Source organism: Littorina saxatilis, linkage group LG9 (genome assembly GCF_037325665.1).
Source record: "Littorina saxatilis isolate snail1 linkage group LG9, US_GU_Lsax_2.0, whole genome shotgun sequence".
In the NCBI taxonomy this organism is placed as follows: domain Eukaryota; kingdom Metazoa; phylum Mollusca; class Gastropoda; order Littorinimorpha; family Littorinidae; genus Littorina; species Littorina saxatilis.
Genome location: NC_090253.1, coordinates 35,512,142 through 35,538,897, shown reverse-complemented (window position 1 = coordinate 35,538,897; position 26,756 = coordinate 35,512,142). Strand labels below are relative to the sequence as shown.

The following is a 26,756-nucleotide window of genomic DNA, read 5'->3' as shown; positions in this document are numbered from 1 at the left end:
TCAACTGATATTGCTACACCCCTTGAGAATAACACGGAATACTGGTATGATAAGAGTTACCTCCCTTCCGAGGGTAACAAAGCATGACTGACCTCCCTTGCACTAAAGTCAGTTAATGTTCTTTGCGTACATTACAGTTTAACAGAAGGAAACGAAACCAAGTGAGATCGGAAAATCGTCTGCGTTTATCGCCGATCATTGATATTTTTGAAAGATCTATTGCTCAATTAATTAAGTAAGTTATAATCCAGCATACAAAATAATGTTGTTGCTGTAAAGTGTGCGCGTTTGTACTTCAGACAATTCATTCTCCCTGAAGCATTTATGGAAACAAAAGTAACTTACGACAAGGCTTTTTTCAATTCCATCTAACTCTGAAATAACTATGGGTTATATTATTTTCTGTGTTTTTATTGGAAAAATGTGTCCTAACCTAAAATCATGTGCCCCAACAAATGATCTTTGGAGTTTCTAATAAAAACACCAGTGCATAGAAGTGAGAAGCTTTGTTCATGTCCCACTTTCAAGCGCCATATTGAGGCCATGCTTCGATAAACAAAAATATTTTTAAAAATCACAAACACAACTTTTTTGACAAACACGTTTTATTTTATCAGACAAAGTTGTCATACATCACATGAAACCATCAACTGAGTCCAAGGCTTTGTGATAGCAAGTTTATAGACCAGCAAAGTTAGTCACTCACTGATTTTGTAACTGTTACCCAGTATCATGGACGTGCACATTGTGCCACATGTATATGCTTTTTCTTGTTTGATCTCTTTTTAGTCAGTATTTGATGGTACTTCACTTACCTTTTTTAAGGGTCCGTCATTTCTACAAGAAAGTCGAGCCACAGCCTGATGAGGAACTACCAGGAGTATCCATCATCAAGCCTTTGATGGGTGTTGACCCACACCTAAAGAGCAACTTAGAAACATTCTTTCAACTCGACTATCCCAAGGTCAGTGTCTGTCATAGTTATTGAAACTTTATTTTTAAGGACAAGCTGCTTGAACTTTAGGTATACAGTTGAACCTGTCTATAACGACATCCCAAGTGACTGACCGAAAGTGTCTGTGTCATGAAGTTATAGACAGGTTGTCACTGTCAGTAAAAAAAAAATTTAAAAAAAATTTATACACGTGTACTTATTGTGCCTTTCATTAAAACACGTTGACACAAGCCCTACACTCAATTGCTTTGTATCTGTAGGAACCTACCTGGGAAACAAAATACTAATTACCATCTAGTAGTTATGATGACCCGTAATTAATGATCTAAAGCATTAGCAATCATTAATTATCTGGTTTACACTTACAGGTAAAGAAAACAGAAAATTGTTGAATGTGATCCATGAAAGAATACCTGCAGTGCAGTAAAGGAACACTTTTGCCTTTTTTGAATTAGATGATTTCTTGACATCACAGGCATCCTTCATTCCTTGTTGCTCTTGCTCTGGTTGTTCATATAGTGCATCATATTTGTTGTGTTTCAGTATGAAATCCTGTTCAGTGTACAGAGTGAGAACGACCCTGCCATCCTGGTTGTAAAGAGTCTCATTGAAAGCTACCCCAAAGTTGATGCAAAGCTATTTATTGGTTAGTACACAGTCAACTCGCACTAAGCCTAAGGTGGTGCCACAGACTGTTTTCAATCAATCAATCAATATGAGGCTTATATCGCGCGTATTCCGTTGGTACAGTTCTAAGCGCAGGGATTTTTTCTGTGATTTTTTTTATGCAATTTATATCGCGCACATATTCAAGGCGCAGGGATTTATTTATGCCGTGTGAGATGGAATTTTTTTACACAATACATCACGCATTCACATCGGCCAGCAGATCGCAGCCATTTCGGCGCATATCCTACTTTTCACGGCCTATTATTCCAAGTCACACGGGTATTTTGGTGGACATTTTTATCTATACAATTTTGCCAGGAAAGACCCTTTTGTCAATCGTGGGATCTTTAACGTGCACACCCCAATGTAGTGTACACGAAGGGACCTCGGTTTTTCGTCTCATCCGTTTTGGGTGTAAGGCACCAACAGTGCTGTGTCCTTAATTGCCCATGATGTGAGGTTCCTGTGCAAAATTAAGATCAACACACAGCTATTAGGCCCCCCCCAAAAATAGTCTGTTTACGGTATCCCGACCGACCCTATTTTTTCGCGCGACCCTAGACTTTTTTTTGGCACTTGGAAAAAATAAAAATAAATTTTTAAAAGTCTTTGTTTTTTGGCAAAATAACTTAAAAATATGGTTTTTGGGAGTAAAAAATAAAAAAAAATTCCGACCTACCGACCCTATTTTTTATTTTGTTTGGCCTTAGAATTTAGATTAGAAGCAAACCAAAAGAAATTCAAAAAGTTCTGGTAGTGGTACTGGTAGGATAAAAATACAGCCCACCCTGTTCTGATGGATTTTGGAGAAGAAAGTTGGGATTTGAAATTGATGAAAAAGAATTTGAATTTAGCAGCCGTTGTCACTTATGAAGTTTGATTACGTGTACTGCATTGGAAAATATTGCAAAACATTTATCCAACAAATATTTTATTGTGTAAACTTAACCTCTCCCCCCCCCCCTTCAGGTTAGTACATGTACCGTAACTGTCCTTGCGCAGGGCGTGCAAAAAGACCAAAGCAAAGCGAAGGCTTGGGTAGCCACGCAAGCAGCCCTCGCCCGCTCGCACAGTCTGATATAATGTCTGAAGGGTGTGTAGGCTTTCTGCCTGGGTCATTTTTCCATATATGGCCAAGAATCTGTCAAGGAGTCCAAAAAGTGTTACAATTTTTAGACTTTTTTTAATCTCCTTAAATTTACATGAATAAACATCTCGGTATTCCTGTCCTTCAATTGCAGCATTTTATTTTCCAGTCAAGTGTTCGGTTTATCAAATATTTGCAGATAAAGCACAAATGACTGTATGTTACATTTACACCATAGCATAATTTCAAGGTGCTGTCATTTTCAGCTTTAGGCAACTGTTTCACTATCCAATGGCTTGATGGCTGAATGTAGAGTTGATCTGTACTAAAGCAACACTTGAAAAAAGTTTCTCCTGTCTCAATATAAGCAAAATCATTTATCCGTTAGTTACTTTATACCAAAGCCCAGAATCAAAGTTACAATTTAACATTTACCTATTTACACTGTTTTTAAAACAATGAAATTTTCTATGGAAGTGCAGAAAAGGTTCCAGTAAATTTTCATGTCATTTGTTTTGCAAACCTTAACCTCAATCATCAGGTTATTACTCAATTTGAAAAAAGCACGGTCAGCGGTGTAGAAATTATTATCAAATCACCGTCTTTAAATATTTTTACACTATTTTGGTCTGCAGTTTTTTGAGTTACAAACAAGAAATCATAACAAATCCTTTTCACGATAGAATAGTCAGGTTGGTACTCCACTACGGTACCAAATGTTAATTTTACCCATGATCTGTACGTTACTTTACACCAAACAGCAAGTACAAGGTACTGAATTTACATTTAATGGGCTATGCTCACATCAGTTAAACAGTATTTCTAACTTGTTTGTTCTAAGCTACCTGTCTCAAGTCAAAATAAAGGGTTAAATTAATGGTTGTGTGTACATCTTTACACAAAAGGATGGTGTAAAGTAACATACAGAAGGCTCCGAAGATCTGCAGGTCCATTTGAAGGGTAATTTCTCTTTTATTTAGCTCATAAACCCTCAACAGACTGTTATGTGCTGTTTTTAGCATTATTATGTGCTGCATATGGTCTCAGTAAAAAAACAAGGTGATGTATGTTACATTTACACCAAAATGTCCCAACAGTGGTCCTTCTGAGGTAAATTTTGTCATTCAGTGTGCTTGTTTTCATGTTGAAACAAAGGTTTGGTCTTGCTGGTTGTTCTTAAGCACTGATAAGTTATCTTCTGTCTCTAAAACAAATTCATTGTCATTTTCAAGTATTCTCAGTATGTACGTTACATTTACACCCTTGTCAGATGGCCTCACTTAAGTCTCTCTACAAGCCAACAGGTGCAAGCACTAGGAATCCTGTGACCATAGTTTAACTACCAGGTGTCTGAGGTATAATAAAACACACACTTTTGTGTATTATGGCATTATTTAAAGACTGTGACAAAACTTGTTTGGGCAAGTAGATACAATTTCATTTACACCAAACGCATATTTTTAACTTAGAAGTACAATTAAACTACATCAAACACAACTTTTTCGCTCAATTTAAAAAAAAAATACAATCATCCTACCTAATGACTTTCCTCTGCAATGATTTTTAAGTAAGTTTGACCAGAAACATTTTTTTTAAGATAGTTTCCCTTTTTTCATGATTATTTAAACCAAAGATCAAACTTTCATTAATCTAACATATGTTTCTCCATCCATTTCTGGACCTATTAAAAATTAGATTGAGATGATACCCTTATCAGTAACTTGGTTATTCAATGCCCAATGTACCATGCGTTTCGCGTAACGCCTTGTGTGCCCAAAAAGGTGCTTTTTTTCTTGAACAAAGTCAATTTTCTCAGCATCCAGACGACTGACAGATATAAATTTGGTATGGATAGAATCTGCATGAGGAATACTTCATAGCTGTATTGTTTATATTGTAGTCATTTAAAAACAGAATAAAATACAAAGTAATAAAAGTATCCAGAACAGGATTTTTGCATTTGGACACCATGACAGATTCCTGACCATATATAGGCCTACTCACTTTCCTGATGCGCTCTCTCTCTCTCTCTCTCTCTCTCTCTCTCTCTCTCTCTCTCTCTCTCTCTCTCTCTCTCTCTCTCTCTCTCTCTCTCTCTCTCTCTCTCTCTCTCTCTCAGTCTGTCTCTCAGTTTCACTGGTATCATTTATGTTTGTAGGAAACAGTAGAAATATGAAATATAATCTGCGTGCAAACTTAATATACCCTGCACAAGAAATAAGTCAGTCATGCTGAAGTTTTATTAATTAGAAACAAATTCTTGTTTATTGTCCATGATTTAAGGTAAAGACAGGCAAATGTTATGATGAGAATATTGTTTTTGAATAGACCCACATATGACATACGATCATTTTGATGCTAGTATTTGCTACACATGTTGACACCAGCAGACACAACACTATAGTGTCACGTATGATTAATTTTTGTCCTTTTGTATGATGTAGAATTTATTTTGATGAGTAAGACTAAGAGTAATTACAGTTGGTGGGTATATCGGCACCTTATGTAAATGAGAAAGTATGTGTACAAACAAGAACACACACAGAATGTGACAGATACCATGTTTGTTATCACTTATTTATGGATTGATTAAAATTTTGGAGAAGAAAAAAAACCAATGTGATGAGCTTTTGTGATTGTTTTCATACCTCTGAGTGTAAAATTCACTAAATATCATGTGTAAAAAAAAAAAAAATCCAGCACTGTTCAAACCAATGTGATGATCTGCTTTTCATAATAGAAACGGCATTGGTTACTGTCCACAGTAGTTGTGCTTGTATTAGAAACTGTGTTTGTGTACAGCTCTTTTTTTTTTTTTTTTTTTTACTTTTGAGACTTCTGAATTAGAAAAAAATTGTATACATGTATTGTGACTGTTAGATATTTCCTATTCTTTTAGTTCTGTAGAAGATTTCATGTGTATACTTTTGTGTGAGATTGTGTATACAGTATGCTTTTTATCCCTATTCAGGTATCCAAATAGTGGGGGCCAATGGCAAAGTTAACAACATGGTCAAACCCTATGAGGCAGCAAAGTATGATGCCATTGTCATATCAGACAGTGGCATTAAAAGTAAGTCTGTGTGTGTGCGTAGAGGTCCTACAGCTTATAATGCAATGCAAGTCAGAACCGGGTCTAATTTTATCTCATTCAAATCATCTTCTTCCTCTTTTATCATTTTTTTTATTTGTTATTTAACTTTAAAATAAATAAGATGGCATACAGGTGTTTATTGAATAAGAACATTAGTCAGTGCTGTACTGGTATATGTGATTTGTTAATCACTTAATGCACAATACCACTCATTCCAACGCGGCATTTTTGGAAACTGTTTCAGTGCAGTCTAGAAGTTGCTGCTTTATTTGTGAGCCTGGAGGCATTAAAACTGAAAGTGAGTACAAATGGTGGAGGTGAAGATGATAGTGATGGTGGTGTTGTGTTGTTGCAGTGGAGGAGTCGACACTGAGCCAGATGGTGGCGGAGCTGACCCCTGAGGTGGCCCTCGTCCTACAGATGCCTTTCGTCGCCACCAGGAAAGGCTTTGCATCTACATATGAACAGGTGCTTCTTGTACTACAAACACTGTCATTAGATCTGATGTCTTCTGTGTTTCACTGAACAAAAGATGCATTCTTCAGTTAAAACTAGAAGTCAGGAATGGCTTACTTGAAAGATGCATTCTATAGTCATAAGACGTCAGTTGCTGCCAATATGAAATAAAGTTATGTGATGGAAGAAACACAGGAGGAGATTTTGGTTTTCTACAGATTAGACCATGTCATACTCATAACTAGGTCCCTTTTTGTTTGGAACTTATTGAGTCCACATCATTCTCCTTCGAGTGTAGGATGTTTGACGTTTCATGATCTGGAACAAATTTATTTCTGTGGTCGTGTAATAAGAAAACACTCACTGAGAGTAAGATCCATTGTTTGATAAATTCTGACAGGTCTCAACCTATGTGCAGCCATATGAGCACAAATGTTCATCCCTGTGTAGACAATAGAGTGCAGCATGTGCTGTGACTGTTGCAGGTGTACTTTGGCACCATGCAGGCCAGGAACTGCCTGAGCGCCAACGCTGTGGGGATCAACTGTTCCACAGGCATGTCCTGCCTCCTGCGCCGTGACGTGCTAGACAAGGAGGGGGGGCTGACTGCCTTCGGCAAGTACCTGGCTGAGGACTACTTCATTGCCAAGGCCGTTCTCAATCAGTAAGTACTCCACGTCTTGTCTGGCCGCCAGCTGCTGGCTAGAGTGTGTGTCTGTATGTGTTTGTTGACTCTCTCTTCTGTATAAGCAGTTCACCCTCTCTTAATATCGGATGGTACGGTATTTGACGGATTACAAGACGCACCGTTTTATAAGCCGCACCCCCAACTTTTAACAAAAAAAATTGGGACGAGCCACGTATAGGCCGCGTCACTATATTAGCCGCCATCGAAAAAATTATAATCAGATAGTGTCAATCAATCAAAACAACCAGGCAAACGAAAGTACAGTATTTGGCGAAATCGGCTCCGAGAATAAACAAGTGAAACAAAGAAGAAAAGTGAAAAAGTTTGAAGAAAAATATCACACACACAATTTGTAACCAACACGCACATGTAGTCCCGCCCGGAATAAGCTTTTTTGGGATGATTTTCGACTTTTGCGCACATTTAGAGCAGACGAAAACACAACATGGCGGCTCTCGCTCCTCCAACTATCGCGAGACACAAAAAAACCAAAATCTCGCGCGCGCGAGATCCTGATACATCCGGTGTTTCTCTGTACGCTATCTTGTCACGACGACTTGTTGACAAACGAAGATTCGCGAAAGAAAGAGAAAAGCGCCGAGTCTTGAGTTGAGAGCTAATAAAGTATCGCTAATCGAGCGAAATGAAAATCCGCGGCGACTTCCATTAGGTGAATGCTATTCAAGTTTAGGTGACATTTTAGCCGCATCTTTTTATAAGCCGCAATGCAATTTTTTTTTGAAAAAAAGTCGCGGCTTGTAGTCTGTCTAATACGGTACTTGCATCCCAATGCCCAAAGTAAGGTCAAATGGTTTGGCAGGGAGGTATAAGATTGAAATGTACAAAATCTTGTTCTGGCAGAATGAATACATACAGTGTTTGTGCATGGCAGGTAATGGCAGGACTATCCGGCTCCTCCGGACTAATACAACCAATTACCTACCCATACAAATCTTCATTTGACAATGCAAGAGGTAAAAACCTCTCCCATTCAAACACAACCAAATACCTACACTTACGCACGCAGATAAAGTGGAGAAGAACAAATCTCCCGCTCATTCACAATCACAACCAGATACCTGCCCACTTCATAGAAAAAGATCATAGACATAGAAATAGTGTTTGAAATGATAAACAAAAAGACAAAAGAAAAGAAACAAAAAAGAAATGGGGAAAAAAGTATGGCAAGCTCATGATATTAAAACACAACACTGAACAGATCAGTTTTCAATTTGGTGATGTGTGTGTTCCAGGGGCTACAAGATTGGTCTGTGTAGGACACCAGCCTTGCAGAACTGCGGCCAGTACTCTATAGGACAGTTTCACGATCGCCTTGTCAGGTAGCTTGCTGCTTTCTCTCTGTTTGGTTATGGATCTTTGATGAAGCACTTTAGCTTACATTTTGAGATTTTTTATACTTCTTATATGTTAACTGAGAAGTGTGTGTTGCTTTGTTTCACAAGCTTTTCTTCCAACCATTGCTGAACAGTGTGGACAGTTTTAACATGTCACGTCATAAAAGAACCATTTGAAAACTCCCATTAATGGTATCATAGTTTATTATCCTTGTGATTGATGTCAGCCGTAATGTATACTCCAGTTAAAATAGCAAGCCCAAATGAAGAGGGTGTTCTCTTACAGAGTGTGGCAAGAAGAATAGAACATTTGTATTGGTGGTTTGATTATACTCATATTGATTGGCATTCTTGGAACACAAGTTGTTTGTATTTTTCAGATGGGCTCAGCTTCGTTTTTCCATGCTGCCAACGTTGATAGTGTTAGAGCCGCTGTCAGAGTGCATGTTGATGGGTGTGGCGGCATCATGGGCAGTGCAGTACCTCTTTGACTTCTCTGCCATGGGATACTTTCTGCTGCACGTGCTGCTGTGGTTCCTGCTAGACTACCTCATGTTCCGCGTTGTCATGGTCAGTACCACTTTGTTCACCTCTTCCCCTTCCTGCTCAGTCCTCTCTCTTTGTTGTCATGGTCAGTACCACTTTGTTCACCTCTTCCCCTTCCTGCTGAGTCCTCTCTCTTTGTTGTCATGGTCAGTACCACTTTGTTCACCTCTTCCCCTTCCTGCTCAGTCCTCTCTCTTTGTTGTCATGGTCAGTACCACTTTGTTCACCTCTTTCCCTTCCTGCTGAGTCCTCTCTCTTTGTTGTCAATGTCATGGTCAGTACCACTTTGTTCACCTCTTCACCTTCCAGCTGAGTCCTCTCTCTTTCTGTCCTAGACATCTCTACTGTATCAGTGCATGCTTCTCTCTCTGTCCTTGCCCATTTCAGTTCAAAGTCATTGTTTCTTTCTTTTGAGTTATAAGTGTAATATGGTTCTACTTCCATATATACCCTGTGTGTTCGATTTTGTGTGTGTTTTTGTTGTAAATTGTGTGTTTACATACGTGACTGCAGGCTAATCTGTAAGCAAGAGGCCAAGCTAAGAGTTCAGTCACTTTTTAGAATAGCCTACTTGCTCGTGTTTGGCAATTGGTGGGTAATGTGTGCCCTTCAAGATTCACATTGTCTCATATTACATGCATTTATACCAGAATTTTACAGTTAGTGATATAAAGTCATGACCAATTTGCTGTCAGTGTCACCCGGTAAAACGGTAAGGTAGGTAAAATTAGCGTTGTCTTAGTTAATGAAGAAGTGGGGTTGAAAGGAGCATTTGAAATCTTAATATAATATACTTTTGTGTGCAGCTAAGGGTAGGAAACAACTGCATGTGTTTTTCTTGTTGTTTGTTCTGATTTTGCTTTGTTTCTTGCAAGACAACACCAGGTATTTAAATATGTTATTATGTTCTTGAATTTTGTTAAACGCTGAAGAAGAAAAAGCTCAGGGTGTGTTGAAACAAAGTGATTACTGCACAACAGAATGCAATTGTCAGTGACCACGCCAGACTGCAATCACTTCTCATGCTACTTAACTTTGTGATGACTGTGACTTTGAAATTGTTGGTGTTGACAGTCATAACTTTGCTGTGTGAGTCACTGAGTATAGCGGAGATTGGACCAGCCATGTAGCACCTGCTGGCTTAGAGTAGGGTTTGCCAGGTTAGACATTGCCTTGCATTGATTGGTGGCAGCAGCCTGCTGCTTGGCAGTACAGGAGGTGACAGGTGGTTTGATGTGGCCAGAGATCAGGTACAGGGCTTTGTCACATTAGGGCTTGCTTCACAATTCCCCTCTCCCCCAGCAATGATTGCTAATGCTAGGTCACTGATACACCTAGTCGGTTCACTCGGAACATCTGTTTCACCAGGCTTGCAAGAAATATAATTATAGTGGCAGCATCTAATGTTTTGAATTACATGAGTTGTTCAATAATGTTTAGCATATGTGTATAAATCGTTTCTTCACTCTGGTCTCTGACTGTGAGAGTTCAAGACTTCACAGTGATCAAAGGACATGTGGTTTTTATTATGGGATGTTGAACTTCATAGAAGGGCTCTTCCAGTCCTTGGTCCTTTTCAATGTTGCCCCTCACACTGACAGGTACATCTAGCTACTTAACAAGACATAATAGTAATACAGTCGAACCTGCCGTTAAGACCACTTGTTTAAGGAGACCACCCAAAAGTATCCCCTAGGGTTTTTGAGTCACTTGAGAAAAAGTGACTCTATGTAATCGGTTAGTGTTAGTCTGTCCGGCCGGCCATCCGGCCGGCCGGCCGTAGACACCACCTTAACGTTGGACTTTTCTCGGAAACTATCAAAGCGATCCGGCTCATATTTTGTTTAGTCGTGACCTCCAATGACCTCTACACTTTAACGATGGTTTCGTTGACCTTTGACCTTTTTCAAGGTCACAGGTCAGCGTCAAAGGAAAAATTACACATTTTATATCTTTGACAAAGTTCATCGGATGTGATTGAAACTTTGTAGGATTATTCTTTACATCAAAATATTTACATCTGTAGCCTTTTACGAACGTTATCAGAAAAACAAGGGAGATAACTAGCCTTTTCTGTTCGGCAACACACAACTTAACGTTGGGCTTTTCTCGGAAACTATAAAAGTGACCGGGCTCAAATTTTATGTGAACGTGACTCCCAGTGACCTCTACACTTTGACGTCTGCTTTGGTGACCTTTGACCTTTTTCAAGGTCACAGGTATGTCTTGAAGGAAAAAAATTGAAATATCATATCTCTGAAACTATTCATCGGATTTGATTCAAACTTTATAGGATTATTCTTTACATCAAATTATTTACATCTGTATTGTGTTGTGAATAGCAATTTCTTCCTGTCCATCTGATGCCTCATATAATATTCAGAACTGCGAAAGTGACTCGATCGAGCGTTTGCTCTTCTTGTTACTATATAAATGACCTGTGTAAAGAGACACCTGCCTGTCAAGACCAAAGACCACCCAATTTCGGTCCCAAAACACGGTTTCAACCCGTCGTGGGAGACCACCCGACGTCTTTTCCAAAATTAACCAAATTCACATTACAGGGCAGAACATGAGGTCAAGTATGGTCCATGACAGTTTTATGGTCTGACCTGATCTCATTGAGGCTTGACAGTCAACCATCTCACTTTCCCAAAGAAAACATCCCGGCCACACGTAAGCCCCTGGGCGTCTTGACTGCTAATTGCAATCGCTTTGTGAGTGACTTCCACATGTGAAAAGAGTGTTTCTGTGCAGCGGGAGGTGTGTGTGTGACGTGTGACACTACGTTCAAGTGTTTCTGGAAAGATGTGAGTTTGCCACATGGCGAACCTGTCTAAGAAGACCACCTGTATAAAGAGACCACCTGTCTAAAGAGACCACTTTTTCTCAGTCCTTTGGGTGGTCTCTTTAGACAGGTTCGACTCTATCCTCTTTTTTTCCTTCGTTCATTGGCTGAAACTCCCACGTTCACTCATGATTTTGCACGAGTGTGATTTTACGTGTATGATGGTTTTACTCCCGCCATTCAGGGAGCCATACGCTGCTTTCGGGGGATACAAAACATATGATATTACAAGTGTTACACAGTGGAACCCCCTGTTTTACTATCTCAAAAAAGGAGTGTCTAAAAATAACAGAGGTTATGAACAGAACATTTGAAAAAATAAGTTCTTAAAAGGGGAGTCTTAAATTGTTTTTGTGAACACTGTCAGACGGGCGCAGTGGCGTGGTGGTAATACGTCGGCCTCCTAATCGGGAGGTCGTGAGTTAGTATCCCGGTCGCTGCCGCCTGGTGCGTTAAGAGTGGAGATTTCTCCGATCTCCCAGGTAAAAACAGTCATACACGTAAAAGTCCACTCGTGCTAAAAACATGAGTGAACGTGGGAGTCTAAGCCCATGAACAAAGAAGAAGAACACTGTCAACCATCTGACATGGACACCACTCACCATGATAAGATTGTCTCCTTTGTAGCTAGCATGGAAGTAAGGAAATCCATTAGCTGTCCTATTTTTAAGACATAAGACAAGATCATTTATTGTCCATACAATTAATTACAATGGATGGAAAAGTGTAGTTCATCTGCTCTTAAAACAACCAAAACAACATATGACAACAACCTTAACAAACAAAAATAAGAACAATAAAACATACGAAGTAAGAACACCCAAAGTACTCCAGACAGGCACGTCCGCCACATCCATACTACACACACACACACACACACACGCACATGAGTTGCTGGTAAGAGATAGTAACCAATGCATTGCACTTCTATCACAATCTTAAAACGTATAGATAATAAAAACTTTTGGCCATAAATATAAACAGTACATGCGGCATCACAGAGGGTTTCAAATTATTGTGATTACATACACACAACACACACACACATACACACACGCGCAATATGCACGAAGGTGGTAAAAGATAAAAACCAATACATTGCACTCTATTTTATACTCATGCATCGCAGATGATCAAGATTAACCTATTTACACACACACAGCAATTTAACAGCATGTGAGTAAAATATCACTCAAGCATGATACTCCTTAAAAATCCTACAGGTTGCAATCAAAGTGTGCTTCAATAAGTGTTATCCAGACCTGGGAACCCATACGATTTCACCGTATTTTGTAGGCATGATTGTCTAGAATATGATCAGTACAGTCGGTTAAAACAAAAATACGAGAAAAATTCCTGGACTACTTTTCTTCACAAGCGCATTCTGAAGCCAATTCAGTATTTTAACACATGATTACCGTTTTTGTCAGTAAACATTGAAAGAAGCATTTGTTTTAAAGGCACAGTAAGCCTCCCGTAAACCATCACAGAGCTCCCCGAGCGTCTACATATAGTACAAGCATACTTCCATTTGAACGCTCACCGAACGGGAACATCCTGGCTGCTTTCTGTCGAGCGTGAGACATTTTCAAAGAATTTATTTTTGTGGACTTGGCCTCAACAGCAATGGCGCCTCGTTTTGGTGCTGGACGGCTGTTATGAATACCGGAATTCACGCCCGGACAGTAAGCCTCCCCTAAACCATCACAGATACTGTCAGGCTTTTACACACAGTACAAACACCCTTCCATTTGAACGCTCACCAAACGGAAATATCCTAGGTGCCCTACGTAAAGAGCGAGCAATTTTTAAAGAATTAATTTTGCAGATTGTCTCGAACACTTTTTGGACCCATCCTGAACTCAGGTCAAACATGAGTTACTTCCCTTCGGGTCTCATTCTATCGATGGAATCGATGATTATCAAAATGTTTTTGGACCGTGGTGCGTTTTTGCGCTAGACCTAACTTTTAAAATCTAAATAATAAATTGACAGCTTGTTACACAAACATTCTTTAATCATAAAAGAATTCTTTTTTCATCAAGACAAGATCAGTACAATTCGAAGTTGTGAAAGTTTGAAAAAAGAAAAGCCCGGAAGCAGGGTCACGCAAGGGTCGTAGCAGACGACGCCGGTTTATCAGTGCATATCGCCGTTCCTCTCAACAGTCAAAAGCCATCGCTAGAGTTCTTGTGAACCACAGCCGTTTGTTTCGTGCATAAAAACGTGCTATTGTAAATAGTCGCATTCAAATAACTAACTGACGACTACATTGTGAAAAAGGGAAACTGGATCACACGGGTTCACGATGGCTCAGGGGTAAGATAAACCACGCAAAAATAAATTCTTTGAAAATTGTTCGCTCTTTACGGAGGGCACCTAGGATGTTCTCAATTGGTGAGTGTTTAAATGAAAGGCTGTTTGTACTGTGTGTAAAAGTCTGACCGTATCTGTGATGGTTTACGGGAGGCTTACTGTGCCTTTAAATGTATTGGTAAACTTAATTAAGGGTACGATGGATGCGTTTGAAGCCTGGATGTTTAAATGCTGTGTTGAGATCGCTCATTTTTCTGAAAATGCACCAAGTTTGTTTGAGAATACTCCAAGTGCAAAACAGTGGTTCCCAGGTCTGGTTATCCATTATTTCCCAGTTGAACAAACTATGTGGTAGGGTATAGAGGTTACAAGTACAAAAAGACATATCTTCCTCACAGTTGCTAGAGGTCTAGTTAGTACTTGAAATGGTTTTCTTAGTTTTTCTAAGTTTACTTTTTAAAAGGATTAACTGTCTTGCTAATGATAACTGAAGCCATTTTCTGGCAAGATTAGATGCTTTTGGATTGCAGCATTTAGACTCACTTAGAGCAACATTTATTTTGATTGAATATTATCTTTTAGTGAGTACTCAAAGTTTCTTTTCTTTATGCAGGCACTGTAATGTGTAGTAGTGCGATCCTGATTTAGGCGCAAACAATTCCCGTTTCTGATAAATCCAATCCTCATATCGCAGCTTCATAAATGACTAGGAATTGTACACTCTTCAAAAAAAGTTAAGGATCGGTTGAAAAAAACGGATCTAATTATAAAAAATTGCCAAAAAATTAAACATTGACATAATAATTAAAAGATTAATGTGTTTGAATTAACAAATGAACAATGAGTCTTGACCTAGAATTTTGTTTAGCAGGCAGTGTTATTTCCCTTTGTAGGACTTCTCAAAAGCTTCTGCATTTTGGAAGAAAAAGGGTGTTTTTTATAGCCCCATGAAATTTGCGGAACGCATGCCAGGGCAAAAGGTTGTGATGCACGTGCTACAACAGGGTCCTGGCTATGAACATCGCTCATCAGCTTGTGTTTAAAGGTTGACACGCTGACACAATTATGCACAGTAGCAACATGCCCCCACGAAGAAAACTGAGCAATTTGGATAGAGGAAGAGCAATATGATGGCTACAAGACGGTGTTGCTGCCAGGCAAGTGGCCCAGAGGCTTGCAGTGGCTCCCTCTGTCATCATCAGACTAAAACAGAGATTCCACGCAACTGGAAGAGTGCAGGAGTGACAACCTTCTGGTCGGCCCAGAGTCACCACACAAAGAGAGGATCGCTTCATTCAGAGGCAGGCCATGCAACAAAGAATGGTTACGGCAAACAACATTAGGCAACGCCTACAAGCTACATGTACCACCAACACTGTTGTTAGTGGTCAGTCTTGTATAACGAAGCGCCTAATCCGTGTATGAAATACGAAAAAAATCAAAGAGACCGCCTGAGTACCAGTCAAACAACTTGTGATAATGCATGTGTCAGCTACTAGGTACTACCCTGGCCAAGTTTCCTCTCAAGACATCAAAGAGACCGCCCCATAGGTTAAACTCGGTCACTGACCCCGGTGCAGGAAGTGTTTACTCTCTCAGATCTATGACAGGGGAACCACCTCTCATAGCAAAAACTGGGTCTAAACAAGGCAACCCAGCTATCACAATGGACCTGCCTTTGATCTCGCCGCACACACAGAGCACACATATTTTCACTCTGTATTCTTCCTTTGATGTGCGGCTTATTTTCATTCTTCGACCGTTTGTTACCGGTATACTTTTTTAATTTTGGTGCGCCCTATCGGCCCCCTGCGCCCAATGGGTGACTGGAATACAATTTTTTTACTCACATGCGAAGCAAAAGTGAGTCTATGTACTCACCCGAGTCATCCGTCCGTCCGTCCCCCCTGTCCGTCCGGACGTCCGTCCGGAAAACTTTAACGTTGGATATTTCTTGGACACTATTCAGTCTATCAGTACCAAATTTGGCAAGATGGTGTATCATGACAAGGCCCCAAAAAACATACATAGCATCTTGACCTTGCTTCAAGGTCAAGGTCGCAGGGGCCATAAATGTTGCCTAAAAAACAGCTATTTTTCACATTTTTCCAATTTTCTCTGAAGTTTTTGAGATTCAATACCTCACCTATATATGATATATAGGGCAAAGTAAGCCCCATCTTTTGATACCAGTTTGGTTTACCTTGCTTCAAGGTCAAGGTCACAGGAGCTCTTCAAAGTTGGATTGTATACATATTTTGAAGTGACCTTGACCCTGAACTATGGAAGATAACTGTTTCAAACTTAAAAATTATGTGGGGCACATGTTATGCTTTCATCATGAGACACATTTGGTCACATATGATCAAGGTCAAGGTCACTTTGACCCTTATGAAATGTGACCAAAATATGGTAGTGAACCACTAAAAGTGACCATATCTCATGGTAGAAAGAGCCAATAAGCACCATTGTACTTCCTATGTCTTGAATTAACAGCTTTGTGTTGCATGACCTTGGATGACCTGGTCAAGGTCACATGTATTTTGGTAGGAAAAATGTGTAAAGGCAGGTTTCATGGTATTAGGCCATTTTGATAGTCTCAGATTTGCTTAGTCTTTTAAATCCATATCTGTGAGAATCTGCTGTATTTGTTGTATTAACATGCAAACTAGTTGTTGTTTAAATACTTTTTTGAAAATAAAAGTTGAAATTTTTGATAATGTGTTTATTTATGTGCGTGTGAATGGTGGCGATCGTCAAAATACGGACGGATGAATTTACTTTTGCCACAGCATCACTAAACAAAGAACTAAATTCCAACACACACATGCACAAGTATCAATGCAGTGGTGGTTGAGAGTGCCAGAACACATTGAAATGATTGTTTTTCAACAACAATCGATATCCATAACACAAATTCTAACTTATACTAGCTCCGCAAAAAAAATGTATGGGGATTCGGATCTGTCCGTCCGCATAGCGATATCAAGAGCATCGAAACTAATTGTGATTTCACAGGACAAAAACACAAGTTTACCTAATTTTGTATACTGTAAATACAAGTTTGTGCACCCTTGAAGTGAGTTATAATGTTGCCGAGGTCAATTTGCCCTTGATCGACGCACGGTGACCCGAGTTTCAAAGTTGCAATCCAGTCCGTCTAAACAATGTAGCGATCGCCACATTTTCTTTTCATTCAAAAACTAACCGTTTGGGGAGGAAGTGACCTCACGTTGTTTTACGTTGACGCTCGCGCTCGACAGAAAAAGACCGCAACAGTTTTTCAGTTAAAAAAATCGCAAAGTAATTACATTTTCTGAGGTTTTCTAGTGTCCGTCTAGTAACAATCGCCACTCTAGCGATCGCCACTGAGTGTTGAAGTCACATTTAACTCCATTTTCGACTGTTTTAAGAAACTATTTTGACGCTCAATCGTCACGTTTCAGTGTCGAAACACGTACTGTGCATTTGCAATCAGCCGGTGTGTCCAAACTGAAATGCGAGTGATGCCTCGATTTGTGGCGATCGCTCACGTGGTTGACGGACAGAAATACCTTCTTAGGGGGTAGGGGAACAGTTACTCCTCCATACAATAATGGTGTTTACAAATGATTGCAAACTTGTCTCTTTATAAACTGTTCAGACATGTCTTCTCTTCAATAATTTTCAGTTTTGCTCGGTTTGTTAATCAGGAGCACCCTGCAGTAAATGTTTCATCTGTGACAATGCTCGAAATGTTGACGTAATTCCAATGCCCATATCCTTCTCTTGTTACCTCATCTAGCCAAAACCATTGAAGATAGAAAGACATTTATTGAACAAACTAGATGCACAACACCAGTCTTAACACGTTTTGGTCTTACATGTATATGAAAATATTGATGGCCATGGAATGGTTTGAAAAAAAGACGGTTTTTTCCTTCAAAACGGTCTAGGTCTGCCGGAAGTCGTATTTTTTCAAACCATTCATTTGAGAATCAATATTTTGATATACATACAAGAACAAAACTTGTTAAGAATGATGTGGGGCATATTTTTTGTTCAATAAATGTCTTTCTATCTTCAACGGTTTTGGCTATATGAGCTATATGCATGCATAGGATGACCGTATTGCTTTTTTTGCGTTTTCAGGGTATGCCGCTTTGCGCCTGGTTTTTAGATATAAATAAGGACCAGGACTATAAAAAAAATTACTGTTTTTAGTTGTAACAAACTCACTTTGTTGGAAAAACATGTCCTTTGAATTGTGTGCCAACATTTATTTTGTAGAATTTGAGTGTGTAAATAGTAAATTGCTGAACACAATACTGTGAAACCTGCCTAAAGCAGTTCTTAGTGTATGATGTCATTGCTAGGTTTAGTTATTTGAAGGTCATGTAAAGGTCAAGGTCAAGCATGTGAGTCGTATGGGCTTTGCCCTTCTTGTTTTAGAAAGAGGGGGGTGCGCCTTATGCGCTGTAGCGCCTTGTAACCCGGAAAGTACGGTACAACCCTGACTGCTAATCACCAAGCAGCTCGCCAAGCCTGGTGCACTCATGTGAGGTGGCAACGTCAGCAGTGGGCTCAGGTGTTGTTTACAGATGAGTCCCGCTTTTGCTTGGAACCTGCTGATGGTCGCATCCGAGTGTGGAGGCGTCGCAGAAGGCGCTGTTTGGGAACGACAGCGTTTTGGCGGAGGCTCTGTGATGGTCTGGGGAGGGATCAGCACACGTCTAAGGACACCTCTGTACCATGTAGTGGGCAACTTGACCGGTGTCCGCTACCAGAATGAGATCCTGCAACCCCTGGTCGTTCCAGCCCTCCAAGCGATCGGCCCTCGTGCAATTCTTCAGGATGACAACGCACCTCCCCATCGCTCTGCAGCTGTAAACACCTTCATCCAGCAGGCCAGGGTCAACAGGATGCTGTGGCCAGCCAACAGCCCGGACCTGAACCCCATAGAGCACATGTGGGATGAGCTTTGTCGTCGGGTACAGCAACATCACCCTCCTCCTGCCAATCTGGGTCAACTGCTGCAATGGCTCCAGCAGGAGTGGAATGGAGTTCCCAGAGCATTCATATGCAACCTGATCCACTCCATGCGCCAACGATGTGTTGAATGCCTGGCACACAACGGTGGGCACACGTGTTATTGACACTGATTCACATTGTTGTGAATTCCATTTTCGAGGGTTGTCACGTTTGACACACTCTGGCTAAATTGTCGCTGCCGCGTTCGATCTTTGCTTTGTTTGTCATTACTCCTTGGTTGTTCAATTATAATCCCAGCGAAGCTGGAGGTATCCCGTGAACGCTATACTGTAATCGATTTGAGAAATGTGCATACCGAATAATACATGATAAAGAAGGATTCTTTGTGCCCGAAAATGGGCCACAGTTGGAGATGGAAGTTCACCAAAAATTGGGACCATACTAACAAAAATACGGTGGGTAAAATTGGCGCCCCCATTTTTTTAGCAAACGCCACCCAAGGCCGCTTTGGACGGGTAGAAATTCCGTAGTTTCCAAGTCTATGGATAAAGCTCGCGTAAGAAGAATACGTCACGGTCGAAAGTCTTTGACGTCAATTAATGCATCATGACGTCATGCCTCCCTGTAGTCTTTCTCTCTCGCGCGGTGTGTGTGTTTGTGTTCATTTTGTGCACATATGTTAGTGTTACTGTTTGTGTGTGTGTGTGTGTGTGTGTGTCAGTGTGTGTGTGTATTTGTGTGTGTGTGCGCGCACGCGTGCATGAGTCTGTACTCGTGTGTGTGTGTGTGGTGTGTGTGTGTGTGTGTATTTGTGTGTGCGCACGCGTGCATGAGTCTGTACTCGTGTGTGTGTGTGTGTGTGTGTGGTGTGTGTGTGTGTGTGTGTGTATTTGTGTGTGTGTGTGTGTGTGTGAGTGTGTGTGTGTGTGTGTGTGTGTGTATTTGTGTGTGCGCACGCGTGCATGAGTCTGTACTCGTGTGTGTGTGTGTGTGTGTGTGTGTGTGTGTGTGCGCGCGCACGCGTGCATGAGTCTGTACTCGTGTGTGTGTGTGAGTGTGTGTGTGTGTGTATTTGTGTGTGTGTGTGTGTGTGTGTGCGCGCACGCGTGCATGAGTCTGTACTCGTGTGTGTGCGCACGCGTGTATGAGTCTGTACTCGTGTGTGTGTGGGGTGTGTGTGTGTCACTGTGTATTTGTGTGTGTGTGTGTGTGTGTGTGCGCGCACGCGTGCATGAGTCTGTACTCGTGTGTGTGTGGTGTGTGTGTGTGTGCATAAATGTATGTGTGTGCGTGTATGTGTGTTTGTTTGTAAAGGTGTGTATGTCCGTCTGTCCATATGTGCGTATGGGTGTGTGTTTTGTGTCTATGAAGTTTTTGTGAGAGAGTGAGTGAGTGCGTGTGAGTGAGTGTGTGTATGTGTGCGTATGTGCGTATGGGTGTGTGTTTTGTGTCTATGAAGTTGGGTGTGTCTGTGTGTCTGTGTCTGTGTGTTTGTATAAGAGAGAGAGAGACGGAGAGTGGGTGGGTGGGTGTGTGTTTGTACGTGTGCGTAAGTGTATGTGTGTGTATGTGTGTTTGTTTATATGTGCGTATGGGGGTGTGTTTGTGTGTATGAAGTGTGTGTGAGAGAGTGAGTGAGTGAGTGTGTATGTGTGTACGTGTGTAACTTGGGGTATGTGTGTGTGTGTGTGTGTGTGTCCGTGTGTGTTTGAGAGAGAGAGAGAGAGAGAGGTTTGTCTTTCGCTGGGGTATGCAGTGCCTTGGCGTTGCACATCTACTTAATTTATATAATTTTTAAAAATTGAAAGAATTCGGTCTTGTCTGTTTTGTGTGGCGTGCTTGTAAAAAAGTGATCCTTAACTTTTTTTGAAGAGTGTATTTAGCCGTGGAAAGCAAATACTTGGCAGTGACAAAATAATGTGTAAAACTTTACATTGTAACATGATAGGTGGGACATACATGTGCAGACAGTTCCGTGTTACTGTGCTTCCAAAGACTATAGGTAATAGCTGCCGTGTAGTTCACTTGAAATAGTGACAGGATTAAGCAGTAACCAAGCCGCTACAGGTCACAGCGGCTTTGACAGTGGGTATTTTTACCCCTAGTGTAACCAAGAAATGATAGGTGTGCACCATTTTGCTGAGCTAAGCACTGCTGCTAGGTCATAGACAGGTGCAGTCCTGACAGTGGTTGTGTGTCTCATATTTCCAGTTGTTGTGGTAGTTGTGTGGAAACCACTGCAACATGATTCCAGCACACAGTCTAGTTAAGACAGTGGAGACAGTGTCAGAATTAACTGTGGCCATATGGTTGCCAAGGTGGACAAGCTATGCTGTTTCAGTGTTTGCTTGCTCAGTTGTTGTTGGGTATCACTGTGTCATGCACTACTGCTGCTGACAGGACAGAACTGCACTGCTCTTTATAGGCTGGTTTCTCACACTCAGGTTGCAAAGCCATAAGTATGAATAAAACATGAGGCTATGATTTTTGGTGCTGAAAGAATTTGGGCAGGTGCAGGGAATTGCAAAGAATGGGCTTTGTATTCCGTATGGCACTTGGCATATTGTTGTTAGTTTTGTTGTTTGTTTTTTTATTTTTTTTTATTTATTTTTTTATAAAGCTGTTTGATAAGTAACTGTTCTCTTGCCCCTTTTTAATGCAGTGAGACAACTATTATACACACGTTGCCTATTGCCGTGTTTCAGGGAGGACCACTTCCCTTTTCCAAATTTGAGTTCCTGGTGGCATGGTTGCTGCGCGAGACTCTTTCACCCTACCTTCTCCTCACGTCTCATCGCAATACCAACGTCACGTGGCGCAACAAGAAGTACCGCCTCAGGTGGGGTGGGGTGGTTGAGGAGCCAGAAGCCCCCAAGTCTCCCCCGCTGCAGAGTGTCTCTGTAGTATGACACTGTCACTGACATCTCACATGTTCATCACACACACACACACACACACACATATTGATCCTTTGTGAAAACTCATTGGGCATTCTCACCAAGTTGCATGTGTTTTTCAGCTACAGATGTTTGACCAGTCATGTGTATTTCATGCCGTGTGATAAAAACTATTATTTCAGCCACAGTCACATGACTGGATGGTTCTTGACACCACTTGGAAGTATTGTTTCTGCCGATCTTATATACATCTTCGCTCTTCCATAGTTTTAATGAAAGAAGAAAGTTACAACTATCTTTAACTGTACCAGTGCTACTACCACTTGCTATTTTAGAGCAGACACACAAAGAACACTTCTATTCAAACCAAAAGGGTGCTTTGGAACTGACATGTAAAAGCCACCATTCAGAACTTGGGGAAGTGGTCTTGACGGTCATAAAAGAGATTATAATGATGAGACCTGACTTTTTACTAAGTATGTACATTGTACTTCAAGAAAAGCTAAAAGAAAAAATATGACAGCTGGCACTGGCAGCCTTTCTAGTTCATCAGTGAACTCCACTGCTGCCATTACTGTACTGAGTTTTCTCAGTTGTCTACGCATGTCGAATGTCCATCTTGCCTATACGTGTGTATGGTAATGTGTATGTACAGTAGTGTGTCCGGTGCTAATGTTAGTGGGTGTTTTGTGTCCTGTTGCTGCCATCATTGCCACAATACCAGTGTTCATTTGTTGTGATGCTCAGCTCTGTTCAAAACCGTGAGTGACATCTTGCAGTCCACCATGCTACTGAGGTTTGCTGTTTCCTTCTTGTGTGTGGTTGGCTAGGGGAAGGGGACGGGGCATAGTCTGTGTGACTTTGGAAGGCTGATATGGATAAGTTTGGGGCTTGTAGATTGGGCTCAGCAATATAGACTGCAATTTTTCTGACTGTTCTTTTGATTATTGTTGTTATTGTTATTATAAGTATTATTAATATTATAAACTTGGCTTATGTTATATATTTTTCTGAACATTCTTAAAGCGTCCAGTTTTTGTGTGACTGGTAGTGGTAGTGAATGAAATCTGACAACAGAAAGAGTAACTCTGTGTTGGGCATTGATCACTGTCCACTCAAAGCTGAAAGTTGTGCTGTCCCCGATGTGTCCCTGTGGAGAAGCAGAGCAGGACACCCACCACATCCTACAAGACTGCGGGAACTTCCAGAAGGAAGATGTGGCCGGAGCCGACTCCCATCCAGGATAAGCTGTACGGCACGGCGGCGTCCCTGCAGATGACAACTACATTTCTCAATTGGACTGGTCTCCACGTGTAGCGGCAACAAGAAGAAGACTGTGCACCCAGCTTTTGCTGGAATAAGGGCTTCTTATCTATGGTTTCCCCGAAGTTTAGCCTGTGCTTGCTTTGAATTGTTTGCAGCAATGTTATGTGTGTACCAGGCTGTGTGACAAAATTGTTTAATGTTTGTTTTTTCCAAGAACTCGTACAGTATTATTATTTAAAAAATTGCCATAAATTGATAAAATGCACAAAGGGTGCACAGTGTATTTCTCCAGAAGTCAGACTTGGGCCCTGGTTTTATGTCAGAGATTGATTTCTTGTCTTTTCTCTAAAACAGAATCATGTACATGTCACAGCATAGACAGATTAAGCAGCCACTATCATCACCCTCCCTTTTATCACCATCTTGTTAGTATACTGCTCTCTTCCTCTGTCCCTTTTATTTCTTCTTCTTTTTTTAATGGTTGTTAGGGGTTGGTTTGTGTCTGTGTGTGTTTTTCCTTTGCTGTCGACAATACCTGGACTGTTTAGATCCAGGGTAAGACAGAGGTTTGTCCAGGGTATACTTATGCATGACATCTCCGAAGCAAACCAAAAGTCAAACAATTTTGGTATTGCGAAGAAATTGTCAGTTAGGAGATGCAGAATCTCTAAACAAATGTGTTATTGCAAGCTTTTTTGGATGGTCCCTGGCTAGTGGAGATGTTTACATGTACTTCTCAAGAGCTGACTGGCTGATCTTTTGTCCCAATGGGTTTCTCCTCCTCTCACAAGTTTTTTTTTTCTTTTTTAATTTTTGTTCCCCCAGAAGCTTTACCTCCTGACACTTCCATTGTGTGTGGTATGAGTTATCAACTTGGTGATATTGTTGATATTGTTGAGCAGGTGGGGGTGGTGTGAGGGCATGTAGCGTGTGTGTGGAGGGAGGGGGACAGCAGACCCTGTGTTCTGTGACCACAGCCCTGTGTTGATGATGCCTGCACTGACTGGTGACAGGCGGAGACAACGCTGGGTCCTGCTGTCTCTGCTGCCTCACCTTTGTACTTGTCTTGAGAAATGATCGCAAATCATTCAACATTCAATGTCACATCCCTGCCTCTTGCGGTTCATGTCACTGTCACACATTAGACTAGCAAAGCAACCAGCTTTGACTGGCTTTTTCTACCTCTTTTTTTTTTTTTGGGGGGGGGGGGGGGGGGTAAACAGTACAGACAGGGACAAGCAATAAAGAATTCAGGGACAGTACTAATAGGGTTAGTAAGGATTTTGTTAGTAAGCTTTATCCATTGTAAGGTTGATTGTAACATTTTTTTAAAGCAGCTATTGCCAACATTATTCAATGTTTACCTGTCTTTTTTATTCTGATTTTTATTATGATTATTGCAGTTTGACATTGTGACAATTTTACTGCTGGACTTCTTGTGTATTTTCCCTTTTTGTGAGCTTTTGGAGTAAGTTGGTCATAACTGTATTAGGAATCAAATAAAATCTGTTGTTGAGAAAGTATATATTTTTTAGAAAATGTATCTATCTTGTTTGATGACTCATCTAAAGATAGAAAAAGTGACACTGTGAAGTTCAGTATCTGCATGTGTGTATGTTTTTTCTTAAAAATGTTTTGTTGTTGTTAGGTTTTGTCAATGGTCGTTTCTGTTAGTAAGGTGATGCAGAATGCACTCACTTTACGAAACAAAAAGACTTATTTATTTTGCTGGTTTCTGTTTTGCCATTGTGTCTGAGTCCTAAATACGTCCCAAGTGTTTGGTGAAATGACGAACACAGTGATTGAATAACCCCCTTCCCTTACTACTCTTTTACTTTCAATTTCTCTCTCTCTCTCTCTCTCTCTCTCTCTCTCTCTCTCTCTCTCTCTCTCTCTCTCTCTCTCTCTCTCTCTCTCTCTCTCTCTCTCTCTCTCTCTCTGCGAAGGACAGATTGTAAGAAAGGCCTAGCCTTAAATCTTCATCCTTGTAAAATAAAGTTCAGTTCTCTCTTGTCTCGGCTACATTGGAATACAACTGCCCGATTCTTACCAACAGGGCAGTCACTTCCTTGCAAAATCATTTCTTGTGTATAAATTATGAACACAATTCTTCGTTCCTCTGTGGAATTTGTATTTTTGTAATGTAAAGTAACTGCATGATTCTAAGCAATTTAATGTTGTAATAGCCAGTGGCAATTTTTAACAGGCAGTTGGAAGCATTATTTTGCGTCCAATTTGTTTTAAAGCTTTCCTGATTTTGACCCCACTTTCTGTGGCAAACTGTTGTTTTTCTGTGTATTCCTTTAATATTCCTTGCATGCCTTTTGTACTGATTTTCTACCTAACTGTGTACTGTTGTGTATGATGCTGTATCATGCTGAGCATTCTACAAAATCTGATACTACTTTCTACTGACTGTACAAGTATGTCCATTGCGCTTCTTCAGTCTCTTTGCCTTTCTATGCTGAAGTAAAGTGGACTGAAAGAAATCAAGAAGTATTCTTGTTTGTGTGTTTACATGGGTGTGTTTCTGAGGTGGTGGAGCTTGGTCAAACTGTGTGTTGGTGTGTGTGTCACTGTGTGTGTGTGTGTGTGTGTGATCTACAAAAAGTCGTCTTCAGATGGCCAATGTCGTCAAGGTGCTAAACGCCTGACTTGACATTGACATTGGCACCTGTTCTTCGGTGACACAAAAATGGTAATGACATAACCAACACGGAAACATCCCTGAAGAAATGGAAGTGATAGCAAATTTTCACGACCGCACACCACATCACCCGGACTTCCGCGTTGGACTGAACAATAGTGACGTACACTGTACAGCTGACGAACGCACACACTTTTTTTCGGGGTCGGCCCGCTATTGCGCGGGGCCGCTATTGCGCGAATCTTTAGGGTTAGGGTTAGGGTTAGATTCGCGCAATAGCGGCCCCGCGCAATAGCGGCCCAGCCCCCTTTTTTCAACCACTTGGAAAAAAAGAGTAGAAAGTTGAAGCAAGAAGGAAATCGGTCGGACAGGCGTTGCCGGTTGTAAGGAGGGAGATGAGTTCATTTCACATTACATTGTGTCAATGATATTTTTTCAGCCATCGTATAACAACAGACTATTTCTCAAAGAGGGTGCGGGAATTTGCAACCGAGAGAGCTCCATCACTGTTAGCGACCTGTCACGGGTGACGTTCATGTTTTCACGTCGTGTGTCTCGTATGTCCCTGTCTGAATAACAGTTGTCTCATCTAGTCATTTCTCTCTCCTCCCACAGCTCCCAACTTTCCAGGCTCAACACTGGGCCTGTCAGTGTCACTCACATGACCTATTAGTGAGTTGTTGGGGTGTTTTTTGGGGTGTTTTGTGTGTGTAATACTTCAGCACTTTAAAAGAACGGGGCGCAACCTAAGGGGGAGAGGGTTTACACCTACCTTTGTGCATGTGACCCAGCGAGTTTCGGCTTCCATGGGGGCGGGAATGGAAAAGGGCCAACATGCAGGGGCTTGTCGCATGTGACATGTCTGGTATTTTAGGCTGTACAGTCTCGTGACCAGATCACGTCTTTCAGTAATGACCCGACAGGACGGGCGAGAGGGTGGTGGACAAACCGACAGTGAAAT

At 41.0% G+C, this 26,756-nt stretch overlaps 1 protein-coding gene across 1 annotated transcript in view; it reads left to right on the top strand.

The window, feature by feature from the left end:
* The window catches only part of LOC138975920 (ceramide glucosyltransferase-like), a 31,443-nt gene extending 5,799 nt beyond the window's left edge, over positions 1-25,644 (top strand). The window contains exons 2-9 of the mRNA XM_070348683.1: positions 826-964; positions 1,499-1,601; positions 5,683-5,784; positions 6,161-6,273; positions 6,747-6,925; positions 8,203-8,289; positions 8,685-8,874; positions 21,691-25,644. Of these exons, the coding sequence (XP_070204784.1) occupies positions 826-964; positions 1,499-1,601; positions 5,683-5,784; positions 6,161-6,273; positions 6,747-6,925; positions 8,203-8,289; positions 8,685-8,874; positions 21,691-21,894 (1,117 nt within the window). The 3' untranslated portion in view covers positions 21,895-25,644. The remainder of the gene's footprint in view (positions 1-825; positions 965-1,498; positions 1,602-5,682; positions 5,785-6,160; positions 6,274-6,746; positions 6,926-8,202; positions 8,290-8,684; positions 8,875-21,690) is intronic.
* The last annotated feature ends 1,112 nt before the right edge of the window (positions 25,645-26,756 follow it).